Genomic DNA, 24703 nt, shown 5'->3' with positions numbered 1-24703 from the left:
GTTTTATCTGCTGAACTTTTCACTCTCACACCCCAATCCCCGCTGTGACCAAGTTTCCACTCAGAAGCCATCATTTATTAACACACAGGTTGACCTCACTTACTCTGCAGCACGAGGGCGTGTCTACATCCATGAATCGCTGACTTGGGGGAAATTGCTCTCTTTCTCTCACTCGTTCTTTCTCTCTTTCTCTCTCACTCGCTCTCTTCCTCGCTGTGAGATCCTTATTCAAAATTAAACAAAGCCTGTGTGGGTTTATTTAAGACTGCAGTTCCCGTCACCACAGATGATTTTACACTGTGTTTATGGCTCTGTGTCTGGTTCCAGTACAAGGGGATTAAAGCTGCAATGGCAGGGCATTGTTCGGCGCTGTCACAAGGTCATGTGTGTGTGCGCCTGTGTGGGTCTGAGTGTGTGCGAGTGTTTGAATGTAATCTGGCAGAGACACTCTCTGCTCAGTGGTGTCATTGAAGGGACAGACGCATTGTTCCCCTGAAGGCTAATTTCATCTCACTGAGGAGTCAAGGAAGATCAACCGAAATTAGACAGCACCTGAGTGTGTGCGTGTGTGTGTGTGTGTGTGTGTGTGTGTGTGTGTGTGTGTGTGTGTGTGTGTGTGTGTGTGTGTGTGTGGACAAGACAACTTGGTGGTTATACTTGGGAGAGTATCTCCACACAATTAACTTTTGGAGTTGATCGATCAAGGGTCAAATATTTTCCAAGATAGTGCCGCATAAAGTAGGCCGAGACAGACAATATAGAGCTTATCATAAAATGATTCCTCGATTGTGTCATACATAGTTAAAAAATGACCAAAAGTTGATGATATGGTTAAAATAACGGCATCGTGAAGTCGCTTTGAAGTCATAAAATGACATCATATAGTGTAGTAATGCATTAACTTTTGCAACCAATGAAATTGGGGCCACAATCCACAGCAATCAGTCGTCATCTTTGGTCACATTATTGTTACATGCTGATGCAGTACCAGTTGTGCACGCCATGACTAGAGTCTGACTTGAATCGTAAATTGGATGACTTTCCAAAGACAAAATCAGAAAAAAGGACTTGGACTTTACCACCTATAACTTGGCTTGGAAATACTAGATTTCTTACACCAAGCCCGGGATTAAAAAGTGACATTTGAAATTGCACAATGAACATTTGCGTCCTGGCTGACGCAAAGTAAGACAACTGATGCTCAGCTAAGATTCACGAACCATTGTACAGCAATGACGCGTTGAAACAGACTAGTGTTGCAGGTTGTCTCCCAGACTCGTACTGCTGATCGTCTCGATTAGATGGTCGCATGCTGCATTTTTAACCCTTTGAACATAATAGCAGTGAAATAGAAATGTGATTTAATGTTAACCCATTGTATGGAATGGAAGGGTCGTGGCCATATTGCCACTTCTGCGAGCCAGTCGATGTGTTTTGCGTAAGAGCCCTGAACACGGACAGTGCATCCAAGTTACAAGTTGATAATGAAATTAAATATTATTTATTAATACGAAAACTGCAAAGGTTCATGCCGACTCTAAGCTAACATGCTACAAGACAAAAAATAATCAAGGAAAAGGGTGCACAATCATTGGATGTCAGGGTGTGTATGTCAGTCAAAATGGAGACCATTGGCTCGAGATTATTTTCGAGCATTTTAAGCCAATTTTTTGACCGTCCGCTCGACTCATTTCACGGCTGATGCAGCAGAGCCATGCTGAACACACATATAGTCGCATATGAAATGTGTATGAGTGTCCTGGGTTTGACCAGTAGTGTAGGTGGGATTTTGGGGAGGTTGACACCGTGCATAACTGTCTGACAGAGGATCATTTTCCTATGCTAACACTCTGGCCTACCGAAGAAAAAGAAAATTTAAATCCTTACAAGGAAAATCTTTGAAATATGTGATCTTAAATTGAGTATAAGTATAATGAAAAGCATCGGTTTATAGCTTACTAAATATACACTATTTGCCCTGCCACTGTTCCACAATGATAAAAATAAAACACATTTACACAACAGAAAAAGGTCTCTAACTTAGTGTTTTGTGCCGGCACACAGTCGGAAGCAGGGTGTTGTGTAAATTGACACATCCTCTGCGTGGATGAGGCACACACCACTCCTCCTCTGGCCTTTTTCAACCGCTGAGTGACATCTCACAGCATGACGCTTGTTTCAGTTCAGTTAGACGCACACAAAAGTCAAATCACCTCAGGGAACGGGCTTTTTTTTCATTCACTCTAAATTTTGGTCTAATTTTTCCACGGTCTAAGTGAATTTTAAGCCAGTAAGTGTGGAAGTATTGTGAAGTGAAAATAGTTTTTTAAAAAAGGTAAGCGTCAGTGTAAAGTGCTGTACAAATGACTTGGGGCTCTCTGGCTGTGTGCATGTTGCTGTGAAGAGGAATCTTATCCTTGATTGATAACTTCAATATTTTGCGCAGCATCATTATGGATCTACAGAGCACTGTGTCTTGTTTTGTGGTTTCCAGTGATTGTAATAGCAGCGGCTGTGGCCAGTGTCTCTCACTTCACCTCCCCTCCAGTGAGAGTGCAGACCCCCGCTGCTACTGAGGGTGACGGACAGATCCACTCTGTCTGGGTGAAAGAGTCCTCGAGGTGCGAGAGACACATCTCCTCTCTTCTCTGCACACTTGAAACATGAACCTCCGCCGGCGGGATGACCACTCGTTGTCTGCCAGCCCCGCTCCCTGTAGCATGTGAACATTCGTCTCCCTCGTCCGGTGCAGCTCCGGCATGAATCAACCGATGTGCAGAGGGATGAGGAGGGCGGCCAAGATCCCTGCAGCTCCAATCTATTCCCCCTGTCAACTTCCCACCCCGCTCCTGGAGTTTGATGCCATCCACCTCCGTCTCCACATCTCATCCTCAACATCCTTCTCCCTCTTTAAACCCCCCCCCCCCCACCCCCATTTACTTCTTATTCTCCCGTTCTTACCTGCTGCTGTGAGAGAAGATGCATGATTTATGAAGCCCTATTTTTACCAGTTACCGAGGAGAAAGAGAGGGCAGAACGGGCGACAAAGAGAGAGGGAAGAAGAATGTGAGGGAGTGTGAGGAGCGAGCCCAAGGTGAAGGAGGACAGGAGAGTGTGGAGTGGGCATCCATCACCCCTGCAAACCCCCCCCCCCCCCCCGGCTGGAAATGAAGATGAGAAGTAGGTGGAGGACAGAAATATGATGGATCTGACCGAGATTCAAAGAGATAGACTGCAGAGTACAAGAGCTGGGTATTGTTACACACGCCACACAGTTGGACGCTCAGTTGGAAGTCTTCAGAAAACACACAGTATCCCTCCGTGTGCCCGTAACATTTTTTTGTCAACAACACACTTGTCATCAGCTCTCTCTTTTTGTTTTGTTTGGCTCAAGCGAATCAAATCACACCCAAACTGTTTGCTTTACAGAAGAAGAAAAGAAGCTCTGCTCGTCGCTCATTAATCCATTCAAACGCGTGGACGCCGTGATCAGAGTCCATCTGGAAGATGTAGAACCCACTCGAGCTTTGGAACATGCGATAGATCACGTCTCCAAGTGCTGTTGCATGTCATCTAGGTCACTATTCATCAAGTCACGTGGACCTGATCAGTTAGCCCAAGAGGGTTAAGTCTTAATTACTCACTGAATCATCAGTTCTCTCCGCCGCATAATTGATCATTTGGTCGCAAATCTCACTTTGCATACAATCATTTGCGCTCCGGGGCGATTTATCAGCGCTCTCCTAATGCAGGCGATCTATCACTTCGGACCGTGGTTTTTCTATCTCACTCAGAGGAAAGCATCGGACCCCCAGACTGCCCCTCTTTCGTCCGCGTCGCACACGTGTCTACGAGGCGGCGTGCTGTGACGGCTCCTCGCAGATCTGAATGCTTCAGGAATTGCGAAATCCTGAAAGTTCCTTAACTGCGATGAACAAAAACAGACTAACGTCTCATTTTAAATCAGACTCTGGTCTGAGATTCACACCCTCAGCCGAGTTCATTATTCAGGATCCTTTATCTTTTAATTTCCATTTCATGTCCCACAGTTTTTTGTTGTTTTTTTCCATCCAACTTTGTGCTAAAAAAACTAAACAGAAACCTGACAACTGACTGTTTTCACAATATTTGGGGATTTGTTGCCGTATCTCATTAATGTGAAGCAGAGATTTCTGAAACCGGTGGATTTATTCAAAAGGCGTTCTGAGCTGAACTGATTAGTGAGATTTAAAGATTACACGGAAAGAGTCGGAGCTCTACCCCGGGGCGTTCACCTTCATGTGTGAATATTTTTTATGTTTTAAATAGCTTCAATGAGTTCATATCAATGATCCATATCCACGGCATACAATTTATACATGTGCGGTAAATCCCTACACGACGCTTTGATGGATGAACATTAAAAAATAGTTTACTTAAAGAAAATGGATAAACTGCTGAAACTGTTACCTATATGTAATAGATAAACAGTTGAATTACAAGGATACATTTTTAGCTAAAATATGGGTAAGTTGTTGAAATAATCAGCCAGAAGTACTAGATTAATAGATTCACTTATATTCAAATCTCAAAGTAATCGTGTCCAATGAAACAGCAAATCAGGACAGTTTAAAAACCAATTCACGCCACAACAGACTGAAATATGTTGTTCTTCTACCTTCTGGTTGAATACCAACAATGACCGGGACAATTTGAGATGTTTAATGTTTCACCGAAAATCCGTCCGCGTGCCGGCGACAACGATGCAGGGAGGAGTTGAAGTAGCAGCGGGTGGAGGAGGAGGTGGAGGAGGAGGTGGAGGAGGGCTGAGTGCTGACTCAGTTTCTCCCCTGAGCCCCGACTCCCCTGGAACACAAACATTACTCAACGAAATGCTCCCCAACATGCTGTTGTTGGGGAGCATTGCCTTTGTGTTTCATCGCTCCTCCTGAAACACGTTGCTTATTAATAACTCGTCGTGATCAAGACGGACGGTCAAGCCGGTTATACGCCCAGAGCGTCAGGATCCACGAGCGTGGCCATAGGTTTTGTTTGGAATCCGCATCTTTCCACTGTGTTCGCAGAGAGCCACATGGAGCCTGGAGATGCAGGTGTGCAAGTGTGTATGGACACGTGGGCCACCGTGTGTGTGTGTAAGCGCGTGTGTGTCGTATTACGGGCCGTCAGCACACCTCTCCCTCGGCGAGGCAGGCTGCTCAGAGCAGATAAAAGCGTGCAGATATTTCCGAGCTCTCCTGCTGAGGCAGGCGTTATCTGCAGACTCTGCTGTTGGTTGTGTTAGTCCAGCCCTGGGTGATATTAGTGCCCCCGCTAATAAGCCCTTTCCTTGAAGGATCCAGAAACAATTGCCGGGCTGGGGGTTTGGAAGTGGTGGTGGTGATAGTGGTGGGGAGTGGGTCTGTCCCCTTGTGCCACGACTCCCCCGTGGCTCCCTGCGAACGCACAAACAAAGGAAAGAGACGCAGCTCCAATCACATTAATCATATGGCCTGTGGGAGCACCGGCACTCGCTCCAGGCGCAGCACAACGAGAGAGTCGCACAAGATCCACAGGAAGATGTGGAGGGAGAGAATGGGCTGGTGTGCATTTGTGTGTGCGTGCGCGCGTGTGCGTGCGTGTTTCTCCACAAGTGCACGGGGGGGGAGTATTAGTGGAGATGGCCAGTCAGGGATGTTGAGTATTAATGAAAGTCTGCTGCCGGAAAACTTAACAATCTGTGACTATCAAGGTGTGTGTGTGTGTGTGTGTGTGTGTGTGTGTGCACGTGCACGTGCACGTGTAGACTGAGGTGTGTGTGCCGTCATTACTGTATCCTTGGATGGCAAGGCCATATTGATTAACCCTGATGATTCTGTTTTACAACTAATCAGCATTTCTTTGTGTCAGCATGCATGCGCGCGCGTGTCTGTGTGTGTGTGTGTGTGTGTTTGTGTTGGCAGTGACTATTATGTAGGAGTGCCTGTTCATCATGTTAATGGGCTTCAGTGCATTATATTCAAATGAATAATTGCATGAAATGATTCATTTTTGTTTATGCTGTAAATTCTGGTGCGTCGACACACGAACGTGTGTGTACGTGTTGCGTGTGTGTGTGTACATGTGGCCTCGGTTACCACCAGATGAAGATGTCCGTCTTCCATCAGTATTCCACAGCAGTGGTGCCAGCCTATTGAATTCAATGGGAGCTGGGCACAATTAGCTGTTAACATTACATGGCAGAATTAAACCTCGGCCAGTATCCCTGAGGGAAATTAAACCACGGGCAAATCGTTAAACCACAAGCTAAACATTAACAGCCATTTGCATTTTTATTGCACCTGAAAAGAATGTGCCAGGTCCATTATCTCTGAGATACGGAGAGGGAGGTTTTATTTATTGTTGTCATCTCGCCCCGGCGTGGAAACACAATGGCATTTATATGAGGGGGGGATGACGCAGAACGAGAGGCCTCCTTTTCACACTCGCAAATTTTGGAGTGTTATGATTACAAATTTGAACAAGGCGGAAACGCATCGCGGAGGATACAATGACTTTGTTCGTGATGCAAATCCCTTCCCTCCCGCTTCTCATCCCTCCCAAAAATAAACACACATAAACAGATGGCAATTTGCAGAGGGGCTCAGCTCAGGTTCCCTCTTCATGCAGTGTCATTGCTATCGAGGGAGTGTGTGAATAAACAGGGCCATGAACTTGAGGGCCGGTGAAACATAAGTGGGGTGAAGAGGTTTTGGGGAACTTAATCCACTCTCTCTCTCTCTCTCTCTCTCTCTCTCTCTCTCTCATTCCCTCCTCTCCGCTCTGTGCTGTGCAGGTGAACGGGATGTGTGCGCACACTCCTCAGCGGGCCTCCCGCTCAGTCGGCTCCCCTCCTCCCCAGCCCCCCGCGGCGTCCGCAGCCCGCGGCGCACAGCCCTCGTCCCCGGACTCTGATGAGACCTTGGCCGGCCTCCGCAGGTGAGAGAAAAAAGAATCACACTCCAGACCGCGAGATTTGTTCATTATTAATTGCCCCCCCGACACCTCTTATCTCCACTCCGGTGTTTTCAACACCCGTGATGCAGTAAACAGGCTTAAATGAGAAGAGTGATAATGCCCCGCGGGGCTGCTGGACTTGGCCAGATTAATGTAAAGTACAAATAGAGACACACTGCTCATTCTAGCCTCCATTTCACTCTCCTTCTTAAGAGGGATCACGTCAACTTCCTTTCACTGTTATCACACGGACTGTTCCTCTCGTAGGCCAGCTCTGCCTCTGCCTTTTTGTCTTCCCTGGAGGACAACTTGTCCCTGCCGGGGAACATGAGTCACATTAAGAAGTTCCATTGTCCCTGTCTGGGTTGAACTTTTCCCATCTTTGTGCTCTTCAGGGAGTTCATATCCAGCCTGAGGGGCTTCAGCTCCTTCTACAGTGGCCTCGGGGAGGCGCTGTGCAGCCGCGAGCCGGCGCCGGCGAACCACTCCCTCTGCTGGAATGGGCAGGAGATGACAGACAGGTAAATCAGCGTTTCACTTGTTCTGAATTCGCAGCTGCAGGAACACGTCGCAAGCCCTACGTGCGCCTACGGACAAGTCCACCGTTCGAGCCCGCCGCATACAGACTGCAGGAAGTTTGTGCACAGGTTTAGTGGCTCTTTGAATGGCCGGTTAGACGAACAGCCTGCTCCGATGCCTTAGGCTCCCAGGACTCCGGCAGCACAGCGAGGAGAGTGTAGGTGAGTTGAAGGGTACGTTTGCCCAGAGCTGATGAGCTTCGCGTGAGGCCCCCCCCCCCCCCGCCTCTCCCGCCGAGTGCAAGTGTAAATCTTGACTTTGGCTCTATGGGATGTTATTAATGTCAGGCGTGCTGTCACCTCCTTCTCGCTTAGTTAATTGCAGTTTCGATCAAGCTCTCCTCCTTCATCCAACATCTCGCGCGCACCCCGTAGAACCTCATTTGGTTTCCGCAGTATTTCACTTACCCCCCTGTCCTTCTGCCGTGCAAATCATAACTTCTTACGTTCCCGCCCGCGCCGTCGGCCCGGCCCCAATTTCAATTTGGCTTAGATAGTCACAGATGTCATCCATTTTCTTCTTCTTCATCATTTTTTTTGCCTTGTAAATTGTGTGCATAGAGTTTAATCAGTGCAGAGGCACACATTTCAGACGAGACGGGCTGCAGGTTAATGTTTTAGCCCCGCTTCCCGAGGACTGTGAATAATTCCTCAGAACTGCTGAAAAGAGTCTCTGGCGGACATGGAATGGCGCCTCGATCTGAGGTGGAGACACCAGGTTGGCACGAGGGCAGAGCCGTCCTGAGGGGACGATGACAAGCTGGAGCAAACTGTGATAGGAAGGTGCAGCGAAGGAGAGGAAATGATGGAGAGATTACAATGTCCCGCGGGCGAGCAATTCTCCATGTCGTCTGTGAGGGCACATGCCTGCAAATTCACTCCGGGTGTATTTTTCATTCAAAGATTTGCTCTGGATCATCTTCCAGTATCCTCCCAGACCGGACCTGCTCCTGTAGCCTTCACTCTCATATTGTCTCATGTAGATAAATTTGGATCTGGGTGGCTGTAGGGGGTACGCGGCGGAGATGGTGGGTGCTAAAATGTCTCTGTTATTACTGTTTATCAGGCGTATTCACCATGGCAGCTGGAGCCAAGATCCCCCCAGAAAAGTGTTACACTGATAACTGTGATAAGAGGTGTGACAGCTCTAAATATTACATTTTCACTCCTCTTTTAGATTTAACGACATTGTAAATGTGTGTGTGTGTGTATGTGTGTGATAGCTGATAAAAGACAAGATAGTGTGACGACTGTGAACTTTTCATTTTGGGAATGTACAAACAGTAATAGAGAGGAGGGGGAGGGGGCGTCGGAACCAGGGGAAGATGTTATTTTCCTTTTAGCTGAAGGCAGAAGATTCTGGGGGGAAAACAGGGGATGGATTTTCTCTTTGCCCCTAAATGTTTTTGTTTTATTCAGCCTTCCTTTAAATTATATTAATAGTTACCCCTAAAAGACATTGTCACGTGTAAAAGGAAACCTTTGTGTATTGGGATTTTATTGTGTGTAATTAATATGAAAAATATACATTGACAAATCACTGTTATCACTGTAATTGTGTCATTCCTTGGCCAGATGTTAAACTAGCCGTAAATCAACAATTGAGACCAGGTTACACGAGAAAATAAATTGTTCTTATTTTCCTGTCAACTCGGGAACCAAAATTGTTTCTACCTTATCTGAACGGCCTCGAAGAGTGAAGTGAAGTGTTCACTCGCCTCATTTCAACATAGCGCTGCTATGTGAGTCAACTGGAGGTCCTTTCATTCCAGTTTGTTGCGGGGCGTGCCAGACTAGCCACAAGGCGTGCATTATGCACTTCCGTGACATTGTGATATCACGATATTAAGGAAGTATCGGCCACACTGCTGACAAGATGTTTCGGGAGCTTCAGGGGCAATGTTTTCTGTCGGGGAGAGGAGCTCCCTTTACTCGAGACTTTGGTCTTTTCAACTTTGCAGACCTTTTACATACACAAAAAAAACTATAACACACTTGGGGAAATGGAAATAATGAAAAAGCATAATATGTCTCCTTTAAGTGTTTGCAGCCACATACTTCTCTATTAGGATGTACTGTGAGCTAAATGCTAACGTCAGCATGCTAACATGATTATAATGACAATGCTGTAATGATGATGTAGAGCAAGTGTAATGTTTCGCCTGCCAACTATCCTAGTTTGGCATGTTAGCATGCTAATTAGACACAAAGTACAGCCGAGGCTTGTTATTGTTATTTGGTCACGAGCCGAAGCGTTGGGCTAATTATACTTTTTGACATTGTGGTTGCATTAGAGGAACAGTTCAGGGATCACCGAGGTGATTACGGTTCCTCCATGGGGAAACACCAATTTCTCCGCCACACTTCACAACAATCTCTCAAATAGAGGATGAGAATTTTTTACTAAAACCCACAAATGTCATTAGGATTCATCGTCTGGGCTTAGTGGATATTTGTGAAAAAATGTCATTCCACTCCATCTTGATGTTGATCAGATGTTCAGATATTTTTTGGACAGATTGACAACACCATCCTCAAAACTATGCCAGGGGGCACGTCTAAAAGAGACAACTGTCACTTCTCTGCATTGGTGTTAGACATTAGAAGTCCCATTCAATTTGAATACATGGGGTACACATGTAAATGCTATATGCTATATTATTTTTGACATAGTGTTGTGAGGGTGTTGCAGATTTTTTCTTACGCGAGAAGAAGTTTTAAAAAAATGTCCTTAGATTTAAGACAAAGTGAAACATAAAGTTCAGCCCCCTCCCTCTCCAGGCCAATCATTTTCAGACAGTCCCCTCCAGCTCTTTTCACAGTATCATCTACATTGGATTCTTTTTACCTAACGTGACAGGACATACAGAAACAGCCCCACTGTTAACACGCCACAGACCTCACCCCCTGACCCTGTCTGTGCCTGGGACTAGAGGTGTGATCCGTGAGGTGCTGTGAAAAGCGTCAGACTCCATTATGTCCTCTCACAACACCTGGACTCCTGCTTCTCTTCCCCTTCCCCTTGTTTATTCTCTCATTCAGACTGGACCTAATGGCATGGTAATTGGTGTTAGATTAGATTAGGTTATCACTGGCGCTCACTGATCACATCAGCAAACAATAACTTTCAGAAAACGACCGGATAGCAGACCGAGAGCCGACAACTGAGACTATCGGCAGTGAAAAAGCGATTTCCTGGTGATATCTGCTAAATTATGTCTCGGTAAAATTATCCCGCGTCTATCACATGAAACACTAACCTGTCTCGGCTCCTTATCCTCACTCAAAATCTCTCTCCCCTAATCCCGCTCCCTCCGCCCAGATTTCCTCTCTTCCTCTCCTTAATGGATCACACATCTCTTTCCATTATTAATGTGATAATTAACTGCGGAATGGGGTGAGATCATGGCTAATAAGAAGAATAAATAACTGGGGAAATGTAATTTGAGTTTAATAAAAAGTCAGTCTGCGGGGAGAGAGCGAAAGACTGATGAATAGAGAGTTGGCAGGTGAGAGGTGTGTGTGTGTGTGTGTGTGTGTGTGTGTGTGTGTGTGGTGCTCACACAGATGAGAGAATGTATGACCTCATGTTTTGCACACACAAACACACACACACACACACTGAGAAATGCTTTCCCCCCCAACTCGGCCTCATTTATCCTTTGTCTTCCAACAATTGAAGCAGAATATGGCAGATCGTGTTGACGCCGCGATGTGACCTCTTCCCTCACCACCACTATTATCACCGTGGTGCCAAGGGAGGATATGGCAACACTTCATCCGAACACGCTTGCCTCATGAGTGCAGAAGTAGCGAGAGCGTCCTCCTCAGAGCTGTGCCGGGAAGGGGTTAATTCCCGGCAGTGCCAAAAGTGATACAACACCTGCAAGGAAAAAAAAGAAGTCTTGACACGAAAGACAACAACTGGCGAGAGACCTGCCTTTCAGACTCCCCAGCTCCTCCTCTTGATAACATGCACTGCGTTTCCTCAGTTACTCACACACAGACATGTAAGCACCTGCCTGCAGGCCGCTCGATGCTAAATATACCCCCGGCGCAAAAGCAGGACAAAAGAACATCTCCGCTAATGCCCTCTCGTTAACACCGGATATGATTTTTTTTATTTTAAAAGCCCACTAACTGCCAAGTTTAACCCAAACAACATGAATCACCAACCAGATTTTCCCTATCTCTTTGATTGCTCTGTGGATGTTGTTGCCTCCTGGTGAAACTCATGATTGTAAAACATTTTTTTATACTCACATGCAACAGCTTCTACATGCTGATGTGTTCTTTTATATTTAATTCATAATTATGTAATTCCTGCAATAATTGTAGTTCTTAATCCTCTTGATTAGGGAGTACACTTAAATACTTTGAACGTCGTCCTCTATATACTCTCTGTCTACAAAGTAGTGTGCAGTTTCCATAGCCTTATTACATTTTTAGAATATCTTTAGAATCAACTGGTAAAAAATATATATATATATATATATGTTTATCCCCATTTAGCTTTAGACACAACGTCTCCAGCGAGAGAGAAGTAAGACCTTCGCTTGGGGTCGCGTTACAAATGCACTTTCCAGCTCTGCAGACTTGGCGACTGAACTGAAAACCAGAAGTGCTGTCGTTCATCTTACCAACACTAGATGGTGACAAATGACTTGTGTGGAGTGATGGAGCGCTGGTCAATTCATTCTGCTTTCTGCCCAGACCTTTTTAAATCAGCGAATGTCTTTTAAAAAGATTCAACAGCAAAATAACTTCTTCTTTCCCCCCCCCAGGTTTCCCGGACCCGGCCTGAAGCGATTGCACCCCGGCTCTGAGTCCAAGAGCAACAAGCCCCCGGAGCCAATCATCAGCCAGATCATTGACAAACTCAAACACATCAACCAGGTGAGCTGTGCGAGCGTGTTTCTCGTGTGGTCCGTGTTTGCACCTCTTCACAATCGGACCTTAGATGTTGAAGTTGCTGCAGGTCTCACGTTGGGGGGGGGGGCAGCGGACATCTCCACTTGCCGCTCCGAAAAACAAAACAACAAAAACACCTGTTGTGCGTCAGTGTGGAGACCAGACACAGACACACTTTCTGAGGGAGATGGGGGTTGTTGTGACGGACAGGAATTATGTCGTCCATCCACAGTAAGCCCCCCCCCCCAGCTGTCGTCAAAGCCAAAGACCCCCTCTTTTTTTTTTTTGATGCTGCTTTCACCATGGAAACCACCTTTTTGGAGTGGGCTGTCTGATGCTTGCATGGAGGCTCAAAGTCCGCCTCCGTAGGTAGATGTATCTGCCCACAGATCTGTCTGTAGTTCCTGGCTCCCGGTGGTTGCACTTGTAGCTGTCAACACGTCGGATTGCTGTAGACCACCTATAACCCCCACACCCTGCACACACACACACACACACACACACACACACACACATACACACTGTCTTGAAGCGGTGAAGTGTGCTTGCGTGTGTTCGTCTTTAGCGCGGCAGCTCCTGAGTGCTGCAGGCCTGTCTCGGTGGATTACAAACCCCGTCTCCTGTTTAAACAACCTGGGAGATCTAAAGAGTGACTGTGGACCTTCCTCCACTCTCCCTCTGACAACCAGAGACCCCTCGAGAAAAAAATACATGGGGTCGTGGGTTGAGATGCTATAATTTTCTCATTACTTTAGTTGCATTACCTCATGCACGCTAGTTATGCTCTAAGCCTGAACAGCAGGGTTGTTAGGTGTCCCCCCCCCCCCGCCCCACATCCTCTTCAAACCTCGGACTGTGTGTGTGTGTGCCTGTAGTCCTCTCTGACTTCTTTTTTTTATCACCAATATGGTGGCCAAAGAAGAATTTAAATAAAGAAGTTATAATAAACCAGAATCCTCTTTTGGTCCAAAGAACACAGACGATGTACATGTACACTCTCAAATGCAATAAGCCTTTCAAAACTTCCTGCCCTGACGGAGACGGACATTCTGTACCCGTATGATTAGAAGCAGAGCTGATGCAGACTTGTTTGCCATGTGGATCCCGAATCCCGATCGGCTCCTGATGAGATTCTTGCAAGAAAATGCAGTTCGGTGAAATGCCGCCGCTTCCCTCACAAAACATGAAAACAAGTCAAATCGGATGCTCAGAGAAATCTGACACCCCTTCCCTCATTGGCCCCCGCGCTGCGCCGATGACGTGGCATACATGTGGACATTTATGGGCTTTTAATTCTGTTTACACAAACGCCTGATGTTCATGCAGGTTGACTATTCTCACGGGAGCTTTTAATCCCATATCTGATGACCATAGAGCGGAGTCGAGCACATTCCTGCTTGACCTCCAACTTCCCTTTAGATCTCGACTTCAATGGGCTGGATTAACATCTGACAAAAGACTGGCTGCGCTTGATTGCATATTTCGTGCGCCGTAAAACTGTGGATGACTCATAGCCGTGCTATTTTTTTTTTTTTTTTTGCTTTCTTCAATTTGTGCAGAAGTCATATTACACTAATATTTTGAACCACAAATCATCACTTTAGTGGGGTGCACAAAATAACAGGAACGCCTCACAATATGATTTAATATAATACAATAGTCGTGCAATGAAATTCACCCTGTGTGAAGTTTGGAAAAATGCTCGCTGAAGTTTGTGGACACTTTTGAGGGTTTGTGTATCATTTTTCTTTATATTAAAACCAACTGTTTGTCTGTTTTAGAAGTTTGCAAACCGTGTTAGAAGCAATTTAATGTTCACTGCTAGTGTAAGAACGAGACTAGGGCTATGTCCCACATTTTTAAACCCTGCCATTTCATTTGAGTGCCCAAATTCTGAATGTCTAAATTTACCCACCATTTAGTGCCAACGCAATTGAAATTGTACTTTCTGTATATTTACAATATTTTGTGCATGTGTCACACTTTTTAGATGCAATATTACAATTATGCAACTCCACAGCTGTGAATGTTGACACAAACTGTTAATGATTAGTACGTACCTGAAATCTCAATTTACTGTCCACTGTTAAGTGTCTATTATAGGGAGGGAAGTGAATCAGGAAACAAGAGTTCGCCAGCAGCTCTGTGCGGCTTCAGTGTTGCTATAAACGCAAACATCTCCAATCAGCATGTCAAAAAGTTTAGTGTGACCAAAGTTATTACAGTTGATCCTGATGGGAACATGGATGTTTGTCGCAAATTGAATGGCAATCCATCCAGTTATTGTTAAAGCATTTCAGCCAAAACCACATTTGTCAACCTTTATGGTGGCACTGACGTAAATATAACAATTCCCTCCATGAATGTCTGCACATATTTCATGACAATCCATCCAATAGTTGTTGAGACACTTCAAGGCAGTTATCGCCGTTCCATAGAGCGAACACAGCGTGAAATGAAACCCGTTAACAGGAGGCTGATGTCACATATCGCCAAAGAGACAGAACCTCGCTTTATGATGCTGCTAAATGTTTATTGACTATACACAGCGTAGCGCGGTCCTCGCTTGCTCGGAGCCGGCATGTTGTAAACAGCCTGTGAAGGCACTGGAGAAAGTGATGTTGTTTGGTCGAAGGCAGTTTTACAAGGGCCCCGCCTCCCCGCCGGTTGAAAGACCACCGGCTCTGGATGTTGCAGGGCTGAAAGCAAACGGACCAATTAACCATCTTATACGAGACAAATGGGCCACGACTCACGGATAATGACTTTCATCTGCCCTGTTTGTATGCAGTGAGTGTATGAGGACGGTCCAACAATGGGATGGGATGTGTCATGTTCCTGGAGGTCGACCAGCAACAGTGCCACGCTGACTACGGACCGCGTTGTTTCAGTCTCTTGGTGTGCTCGAGCGTACAGTGTGTTCAGAGCGGCAGGTTGATGAATGTACAGTATAGAGTGTTGTCACCTATATACATACATATACATTCAGCTCTACTCACGTACTGCTCTTTACAAGCCCTATAAGGCCCTTTTTATCCTGCACACATTTTCCATTTGAATGAACATTGTTCTCCCCTTGTGAACAGGGAACACGAGCAATGGTTCTTAAAGGCCTCACACTGACCCACTTTCAAACCACCAATCCGTCCCAGCCCACAGTACGTGAGACTGGGCCATAAAATATGGGGTCCACGCTCTCCAACAGTGAGGGGAACATGGGACCCCCTCCAAAGAATCCACTTCCTCCCAACTTTAATCCCCCTGCTGTTTCATTTCTCCACTCCTAAGTGCTCTGCGACGATGGCCCCTGTGAAATGCGGCCACGCAGCGGAAATGTGTCATTTCTCACGTTGTCAGTGTTGATCAGAGCATCAGCAGATACGGAGACAGTCTGGCAGGGAGACCCTTGCCTTTGTGCCTCCGCGTTGCAAGCTAAACTAAACACCAGAAAGGAAAAAAAAATATCCTCGGGGCCAGTCGCCCCAGCTCATAAAGCAGCGTTTTCTCACGCCTAAAGCGGCTGATGTCATGACTGAGCCGCGGCCAAGTTTAAAGTGAGCTGTGCACTATAACTGGATGAAGAGAAATTGCCTTCTCCTCCAGTTATTGTTTCTTGACTTGGAATCTTTAAACAGCGCACCGTGTAACAAATTCCTGTGTGAGGTCCCGTCTGCGAGCTGAGAAAGTCAAGTACACCCCAACACGCTCGCTCTCAGCCGCGGCGTCGAGTCGACGGCGTTCGGCAAAGTCTTGTTGTTTTCCCAACGAGAACTTCACTTTGACTGTGACTCTGCATTAATGCTTCCATTTTGCGAGGGACGGCCAAGCGAGTTCCTGCGCGGGGAGGCCTATCTGGAGTTAGCGCCCATAAATCAGAGCATATCATTTTTGATGATGTGTTCTCGTCTGGAGAGAGGAGTTTGTTTTCCTGAACATCTGTTTAACTTCCCAGAGTATCGGGTTCCTCCGCCGAACAACTAATCTCGCAGGAGATGGTTGAGCTAGTGGCAAAATAGACCAATTATGAGATTGGTCTTTGATTACAGAGCGTTTCCCACTCATTTGTCCGATGAGTTTGCCATTTGGAGGGTCAGACCTCCTGGGATTATGCTGACAGCCTCCGCTTGGCTTCATGACTCTGGAGAGATACATGTGGAATATAGCATGGACACGAAAGACATCTTTGTGGAAGATTATCGTGAGTTTCCCTTTTGGCAAAATGCAATTATTTCATCTCCAGCCGTTAAAATTCGCCCCGTCACATGAAGAGTAACAAACATCCTCATATTGCACGCCAACGCCTTTATTTTTAGCATCTTTTTGAACGTTTTGGATTTAACTTCCATTGCTTCTCTTATCTCCCCCCTCATTGCCTTCCACACATCCACCCAGCTGTGCTGAGTTGTGTGTGACAGACTCCAGTTCTATGTCGTCCCCCCACCCCTCTTCTCCCTAAACCCCTAGATCCCCTCCCTCTCCTCCCGGCTTCCCAGCCTAATTGAAGCCAGAACCTGGGGGGGAAAAATCCTGCAGGTAGGACAGCAGACCAAGGTGGAAAATAAACCAGATCCCGAGCGCCGCAAATTCCATCACGCAGTCTCACTTCCTCCGAGCCAGCGGAGCCTGGGCAGCGTGTGCTCAACACCTCGTGCAGGCTCGCATAGAATACACCAGCCAATATATAACTCTCTCTCTCTCCCGCACACACACACACACACACACACACACACACACTCAGCCTACACATGTTACACTTACACACTTTTTACTGTGCCCATTTGCAGCAGTTAATCTTGTACACACATAGTTTGGGGCACACAGCAGATACATTTCCTGCGCACATGCAGCTGAGACACAGAATACACACATACACAAGTGGCTGTAAAGAATAAAGCGACACCTCCAGTGCTCTCTGAAACACACGGAGGGATGCAGTGCAACGCGTTTATTATAATTGCGGTAGAGATTAAATGGAAGCTGCTTGATGACAAGGCCAGCGTGTGGTGGCCCTTTCCTACGGGGCGTGCTTACAATCAGACTAATAGACACCATGGGTGTCAGACTGGGCCTGCTGCTTTGTAAACTTACACTTGCTACCCTAGCCATTATGCTCTCTCCAGTCAAAGAGGCTGAATCCTGTTTGATGTTATTTACCGAGGGGTTCGGAAGCGATATTCACTATGCCCCCTCAGGGCCTTCGTCCTCTCGCCCTCCTCGTTTTTTTTTTTAATGTGTGTAGAGTACAACTGCTCTGGAAGTGAAGGGGGGAAGACGGGCTGTTATGCCGCTATATTTGTGAGCGGGGATAAGCCATGAGGGTTCTCCAAATGAAGTGTGACACCTGGCGTAAACCTGTGCAGGAGCTGCAGGGCATGTGTGCAGGCGTCAGAGTCGCTCTCCCCGCTAGTGCAACGCGCACGCATGTTATCCTCTCATTTTCCGGAGCCTTCTGACTTCATGGTAAGTTTGGGATTTGAGGAGTTACGCTTGCTTAACTTAAGGAATCCATCTACGAGATAGCAACCCCCCCCCCCCCCCCCCCGCCTTCACCTCCAGACACACACACTCACACGCAGACATTCCCACACACCCCTCTCCCACCCTGGCTCTCTCCCCTGCTGGCTGGGAGGTCAGACAGAGCATGTGAGGGTCCTTTTCCTCCCAATTAGTCTGCCCACTAATGAGGCCCAACCATCCCTCCAGCGACCGCCACCCATTCCGTCTTACCTCCATACGTTCAACTCTCCCTGTCTCCTTGTCCCCCCCCCCCCCCCCCCCCCCCCCCAACCACCAACCCTGGGGCCCGAGTCGGGGTCACCTCTCCCTCTGCCCACACCACCTCTACCGCCCCACTGGGGGTAATTATCACACAGCAGGCATATTAAACCCCCCCGCTGTACAAGCCAGGCACCCGGCTCGCTAACCAGGAAGCACTGCGCACACTCTTTTCCCCTGTGTCCCCCCAAGGAGTTTTCCATTTCTTGCTGTAAAATTCTGTCGAAGTGTCCCGGAGCAGAGACGCGATCAGCTGGGTCTTCCTGCCGAGCCTCTGAGCTGATCCACACATCCTGGGTTTGTTGTCACTGGACACAGTCACGTGTTGCTGCCCCCCCCCCCCCCCCAGAAAAAAAAAAGGGCAGGGGTCACACTTCCTGTTTCCTGTCTCTGCTAGGTCATCAGAGGGTCTCCCCGTGGGGGTCAGAGACCTCCTCTGTTCCTGCTCTGGCTTTTGTTCTGGGCTGCAGCGCTCTGGGCCGCACAGCGACGTCAAGGTTCCTCTCCTCCTGTCAGTGTTAGCAAATCTTAAATTCATCATACCCTCGCATCTCGCCAGCCCCACATACCTCTGCAGTATGTGGAAGTTCTTTTCCACTGTCCTTCATTTATTTATTTTCACTGCTCCCTCTCTGCGCCCAGTTTGCCTTTGTCTGGCACTCGGCAGCGGAGCGGCTGCTTGACGCCGCCTTCCTTGACCCGCTAACCTGACTGAGCATCCGTCGGCTCCCGCTAGGTGTGATCACGGGACATGCAGCGATAGTCTGCTGATGTTCGAAACTGAGGTCTTCTCAGAAACACATGATTCTGGGAACCACGGCGATAACGTGTAAAGCAGACGAGCAACAGACAAAAAGGGATTGTCTGAGGGGCGTAATCAGATTTAGCAACCAGCGGCCTGTGCAGGAATGGGACGTTTTAAACGATTAAACCCCATGCAGACAATCAGGCACATTCACAGACATAAGTCAAGGTTTTCATTTGGTTAGCTTCAAAAAAAAGATTGAAAATTGTTGTCATACCAGATATATTTAATACTGGGGGGAGCTCTGCCTTCATGCGCCGCCTGGATCTGAATTGAGAATGTCTGACTGAACAAGTCAGACATGTTTTTTTTGTTCCCCCAGAAGATGAACTGGCAGCAGTTTATTTAACCTGCTACCTAAAATGTATATAGAAGAGTTTTCATTTGCTTTAAAGGATTATCTACCAGAGGAACAAGGTCCCTGCCAACAACATCCATCCAAGTTTCAGTCCAAGCTACAGAAATCTGGAAATAGCCTCACGAGTTTAGTCGGAAAGGTGGAGTGGACACACGCCCAGTTTAATACAGGACTTGAGAGCTGCTTCTTTCCCCCTGTGTGTTTTGTTCCAACTGGAATTAACATCAGGAAATTAATCTTGTCTGCATTAACTGTCTGAGGCTGAGCTCCCGTTGCGTGACATACTCAACCGCGGACAGATACAGGGAGACTAGACGGGGAGGGGAAAAAACAGAGAGAAGAATGAAAAAGATGTGTCCCCCTCCTCTTAACTTTTCATATTCAATAAAAGTTGAGTAATGAGTCGGCGAGAGCGCGGGGACTGCGGGGCGAGCCGTGTCATCCGAGAAAGGGCTCCTCTGTCTGTCAACGTGCTGAGGTGCTTTCCGTGACTCGCCCTGCGGAAAGTGCCTCCTGTCATTCCTGTCTCCCGTGGGGTCTCTCATTCGTCCCCACCCTCTCGCCTCCTCTCTCGCCTAAACAGCTCGTCCTGCAGACTTGACACGGGCGCAGCAGCTCCGAGTACATGTGGGGATTAGGCGCAGGGAAAGTCCATTTCCTTCATTTATCAAGAAAAAAGAGTCTGTGCTGAGAAGTCACGTGTTGGATATTTTGAACATCAGGCATCAGCTTCCACTCAGCTTTAAAAAGTATACTATCCGCGGCACAGTGCAGGTTCTGAGCTCAAATTAGAGCCAATTAGAGCAGTTCACTTTTAACACATTCAATGAATGCACGTTATTTTTGCAAGTTGCATGAAATCTATAAAAACGTGTAGAACTTTGTGGAATTTTATCATTGAGAACCGCTCCCTGCATCACTTGTAAAATGAAAGGGTCAGCTGGTTTGTAACAACTTTTTTAGCTTACAATGTGGGAACTTAGATTGGGGGGGAGGGGGGGGGGGTCGTCAGATGGGGAGGAAGTTCGAACGGTGAGACTTTCAGACCCACACAAAATGATTAACCTCCATCACAGTGACACTCATTTTACACGTTATAATAATTATAATAATAATAATAATTAGACAATTTTGCTAAACCGTTCATTATGATACAGCCGTTCTAATTGTCTAAACACTTGTTTTCTTGACAGTCTTACTTTTACAAAGCGATATTGTTTTCAGGTGTCAGTAACTGGCAAAACTAACTGTACCAGCTACACACAGTTTCCCATTTACACGTCAAGCACGTAGAGAAACATTCACAATCGTTTTGGAGTCATGTTTCTGGTCACCTGATGAATTTATGTCCAATATCCACTCTGCATTTATTGGATTGGCTCCGACAACTCGAAGGGGAAATATCCGGTTCTCAAGCTCCTAAATGCTCAACTATTCTCCAGCTAGTCGTTAACCTTATGTTGTGTTTGGAGGCGGGCAGGGCAGGTAGCTGTCTTTCGTTTCGTTTCTTTTTTTTCTTTCTTTGAAAACAGCTGCCTGCTTTGGCTGAACATGACATTAATGAGAGCTGTGACAGGGAACCATGAGTTGAGGGTCAGAAAACCAAAACAACCGGCTGAAAGCAGCCACAAAGCTCTGTGGAGCCGAGGCGAGGGTAACAAAGATTCTTTCAAACCCTAAAAGTACGGCCAGCAGCTTTCATCACTGTCCTGAAGTAAAAGACAGTGTGTGACGGCAGTGTGCAATTGTGGAAACCGTCCACGTTAGACGGCGAAGCATGGCTTTATTATGAGCATGTGCGGAGCAGGAGTCTGTTTGGGAACTCGGGCTTTAGGTTCTTGTAGATTAGATTTGTAGACAAGATGTGTTGAGGCATTGATAGAAACATTCAGAGCAGCAGATTCCGTCCGGGCCGAGTCACGAGCGGCCTGTGCAGACAAGTCCTGCGCATGGAGAGGACGACATAACACAGGCCCTGATCACAATCAAACACACTGACTTCTATATGTCTTCATTACTCATCCTCTCCATTCGCTTCAACAGTTACTACATTCATGCTCCGAAATGACATCTTCAGGTTTTTGTTCGCTCTCTACCTGTGATTTTTTGATTTTTTTTTTGGTCCAGTGTGACCTCATGTGCAGGACCACAGATGATGATCAGTGAGGGCAGGTTGTTTTCCATCGCCGCGGGTCAACCAGTGGCTGGTCTCTGGGGCTCAGTAGCAGCTGTCGTGTCGAACGGTGACCCTGTGCGGAGTTCATGTCATGTGTGGGAGGCAGTGACGGCAGACTTGCGGTTTCTGTGTCTCTGTCTGGGCTGGCCCGCAACTGAGCAATCTGCCACATGTTTGGGCTTTGTGTGCAGCCCTTTGAGCCGGTGTTTCCTCGGTGTGACTTGTGCTTTTGTGTTAAGGGGAGGTGAACCCTGTGGCTTGCGGGACGCCTATAGCTGCACTGATTACATGTTCTGTGTGTCCAGCTGTCTGTCCAAGCCAGCTCCCCAATGCAACTCTCAAAACACAGACGAGAGAGAGAAGGGGAACAGCGAGAGACAGATTTCATCTTTTAATGGAAAACACACTGAACATTTCTTCTGGAACAGGACACTCTCTTCTTTTTTTTTTTTCCTTTTTCTTTTTGTTAATTGAAGAAGATTTCAGCCTAGAGCCACTTGAGGTTTCCCCCTCCTGTGGTTAATCTTTAAGGCTCTTGCCGGATCGCGCTGTGGCTCGGCCATGCCAGAAGCGCAGCGTCACTTTCGACACAAACACACATCCCACCCCTCCCTGCTACCGCAGCTGGGGCAGAGGCAGCCAGCCAGCGGGCAGAAGCCGAAGCACCCTGCCACCGAGGCACAGGGTTGCACTGCCCTGCCGCCACCCAAAATACAAATTGAAAAAAGAAAATCTGCTTTTCATGTGATGCTATTTATGGCTGATATGCTCTGGATCGTTTTTAGCCATTGTCCGTCTTCTGGATCGGAGTGAAAGTCCTCAACAACTAGCAAGTGGAGTGCCATGAATATCGTACACATTCGTGGTCCCAAGAGGACTTTTAAATGTACAAATATATTTATAAATATCCATGGATTAAACCAAATGACGTTGGTGATCCCCTGATGTTTTCTCGCGCACCACCATCAGTTCCAACCAAGTGAAATATCTCAACATCTGCGTGATGGCCTGGCACCAAATTTTGTGTGCACGCATCCACGTTCCCCAGAGGAGGAGGATGCACATCGCTCGATGCACTGCTGTGTCTGAGCTCGTATGACTCAGCTCACAGTGAATCCGCGGACAGCCTGTCTGTTTATGTGCCGCGGAGAGCTGGTGTGTATGTTAGCAGGTGGTGATTTACACATGCATGAGAGCATTCCTCCAGACTGAGCTCTAAAAACGGATATGGCAGTCAATTTTTTTTATCCCCCCTCGCTCCTCATACCTTTTTTTTGGGGGTTTTGTTCTAAAATCCCCCTGAACCACATCCTCCTCTCCTTGCTTTACAAGTGTCTGTTTGCCTTTTAATTGCTCCGCGAGGCGCCTCTCCCCTCCCAAAGTGAAACTGAGTTGCCAGGCTACAGGCCGTGAGCAGGAATTTCAGGACCTCAGTAAATCTCTTAGAGGAGTCAGAGGCAAATGCGGGCAAACGAGGCTCTGTCTTTAACTGAATGGTTCAGTACATTAAAGTCCCATTCGTCGCGGGGAGAGTTTGTTGGTCTGTTGGCGATAGCAGGGTGTTTTAATGTGACACCTGAGGGCTCAGCTCTGTCAACAGGTGGCGCTTTGCTCGACGGAGGTGAAACGCTCCGCCGGATCAGCCGTTCTGCCAGTGAGTTTCTGGCCGCCCATCCTTCTGTCTAGGTGACCAGGTTGTTTTTATTTTCTTCCCAATGTTGTGGTCATCGTCCGTGTATGGCCTCAATGTTGGGAAATGAATGGAGGTTTGTCGGGCAGCCATGTAGGGACAACAGGGTTATGTGTGTTCTCCTTTGTGTCACTTGTGAAACCCAGATTGAATGGCTTGTATATGCAGGCGGAGGGAACAGGGTTGTTTATTCTCCGACTGACGTAATTCTGTGATTAGCCCTGGGTTTTTATACCGCCGCTTTCTGTCTCACACAAACACACACACACACACATACACACACACACACAGTCTGATCCCAGGCAGATGTCGCAGCTGACCTGAGACAGGGCCCATATGAACTCAATTATCTCCCATAGACAAAAACAACCAAAAACAACAACAAAAAAATGCATGCTGACGTATGCAGATAGGAAGGAAATCAATAAAAAAACAAAACAAGGAGGAGGTAGAGCGGCGAAATGAAAGGAGGCTCGGAGGGCAGGCGGCTGGAATTTAGCACATCTGTTAGTTTGGCAGGGCTCTCAATCATGTGTGATGCTATGGAGACTGAAAGGTGGTCAGTCGTGTCGGTTGTCTCCAAGCTGGCTCACATGTTTTTCACCCGTGGATACAAGACGGGATTGGTCTTTCTCCATCTGTGTGTCGTTTTAAAAACTACACAACAAAGACATTTACTGTGAAAAACATTTTTATCAATTTCCAGTCAGTTTTTCGTGACTGAATGTGTAAAAGTTTGCTATTTCCCTTCCTTTTGTTTTTGGTCAGTAGGAATTCAAAGACGTTTTTATGAAATTGCAATGCAGCTCGTCAACCTTTTTTTCATTATTCATGAGTTGATTAGTTCACCGCAGTTCTCCATAAACACTTGCGGTATGTGTTGCACAACACATTGAGCTTCTGTAAAGCGTCTGTAAATCAGTTGGGAAAATATAAGAACCACTGCTTTCACAGCCCAGAGGCCAAACTGCATTCTGTTGCATATTATACACTGTTAAAAATTCATCACTAACACTGCTTGTTATATGGTTTTCGCTTTTTAGACTGGATTTGCCCGTTGCCTGATTTTGTTCCGCTGAAGGGGCAGCAGGCGATTCTAAAGCAATAAACGTTTTGTAAAAATCAGCAGATATTATCTCACAGTCTGCTGCATTTTTCGTCTCTGTAATTCGAAAACCCAGAAAAAGGTGCGGACCGCACCACGCAACACTGCGAGTGCAGTTTGTAAACATCCCTCGCCGACAGCTTAAGAGACGCGCTAGCAGGTGACGCTGCAACCCCGCGGTTTTGGCCTAGTGGTTAGTGGTTCGGTCTCCAGAGCAGTAAAATCACAACAATAACAAAGAGAGAAACATGCTTTCTACAAAATATCGCTTGCTGCCCCTTTGAATAACATGTCTAAAAGAAGAAAGAAGCAGTCAGAATATCGTAAACATTT

General features: G+C 46.9%; 1 protein-coding gene across 2 annotated transcripts in view; it reads left to right on the top strand.

Moving 5' to 3' along the window:
* The window catches only part of gpc3 (glypican 3), a 94842-nt gene that overhangs the window by 55700 nt on the left and 14439 nt on the right, over window positions 1-24703 (top strand). For both annotated transcript variants that reach the window (XR_004795982.2, XM_035649748.2), the window contains exons 4-6: window positions 6812-6954; window positions 7368-7493; window positions 12335-12446. Coding sequence is in view for 1 of the 2 variants with exons in the window: in XM_035649748.2 (XP_035505641.2) it covers window positions 6812-6954; window positions 7368-7493; window positions 12335-12446 (381 nt within the window). In the remaining variant the exon portion in view is untranslated. The remainder of the gene's footprint in view (window positions 1-6811; window positions 6955-7367; window positions 7494-12334; window positions 12447-24703) is intronic.

This window comes from Scophthalmus maximus, chromosome 9, assembly GCF_022379125.1.
Source record: "Scophthalmus maximus strain ysfricsl-2021 chromosome 9, ASM2237912v1, whole genome shotgun sequence".
In the NCBI taxonomy this organism is placed as follows: Eukaryota; Metazoa; Chordata; class Actinopteri; order Pleuronectiformes; family Scophthalmidae; genus Scophthalmus; species Scophthalmus maximus.
The sequence above is the reverse complement of the archived record's forward strand: the minus strand, read 5'-3'. Positions and strand labels throughout refer to the sequence as shown.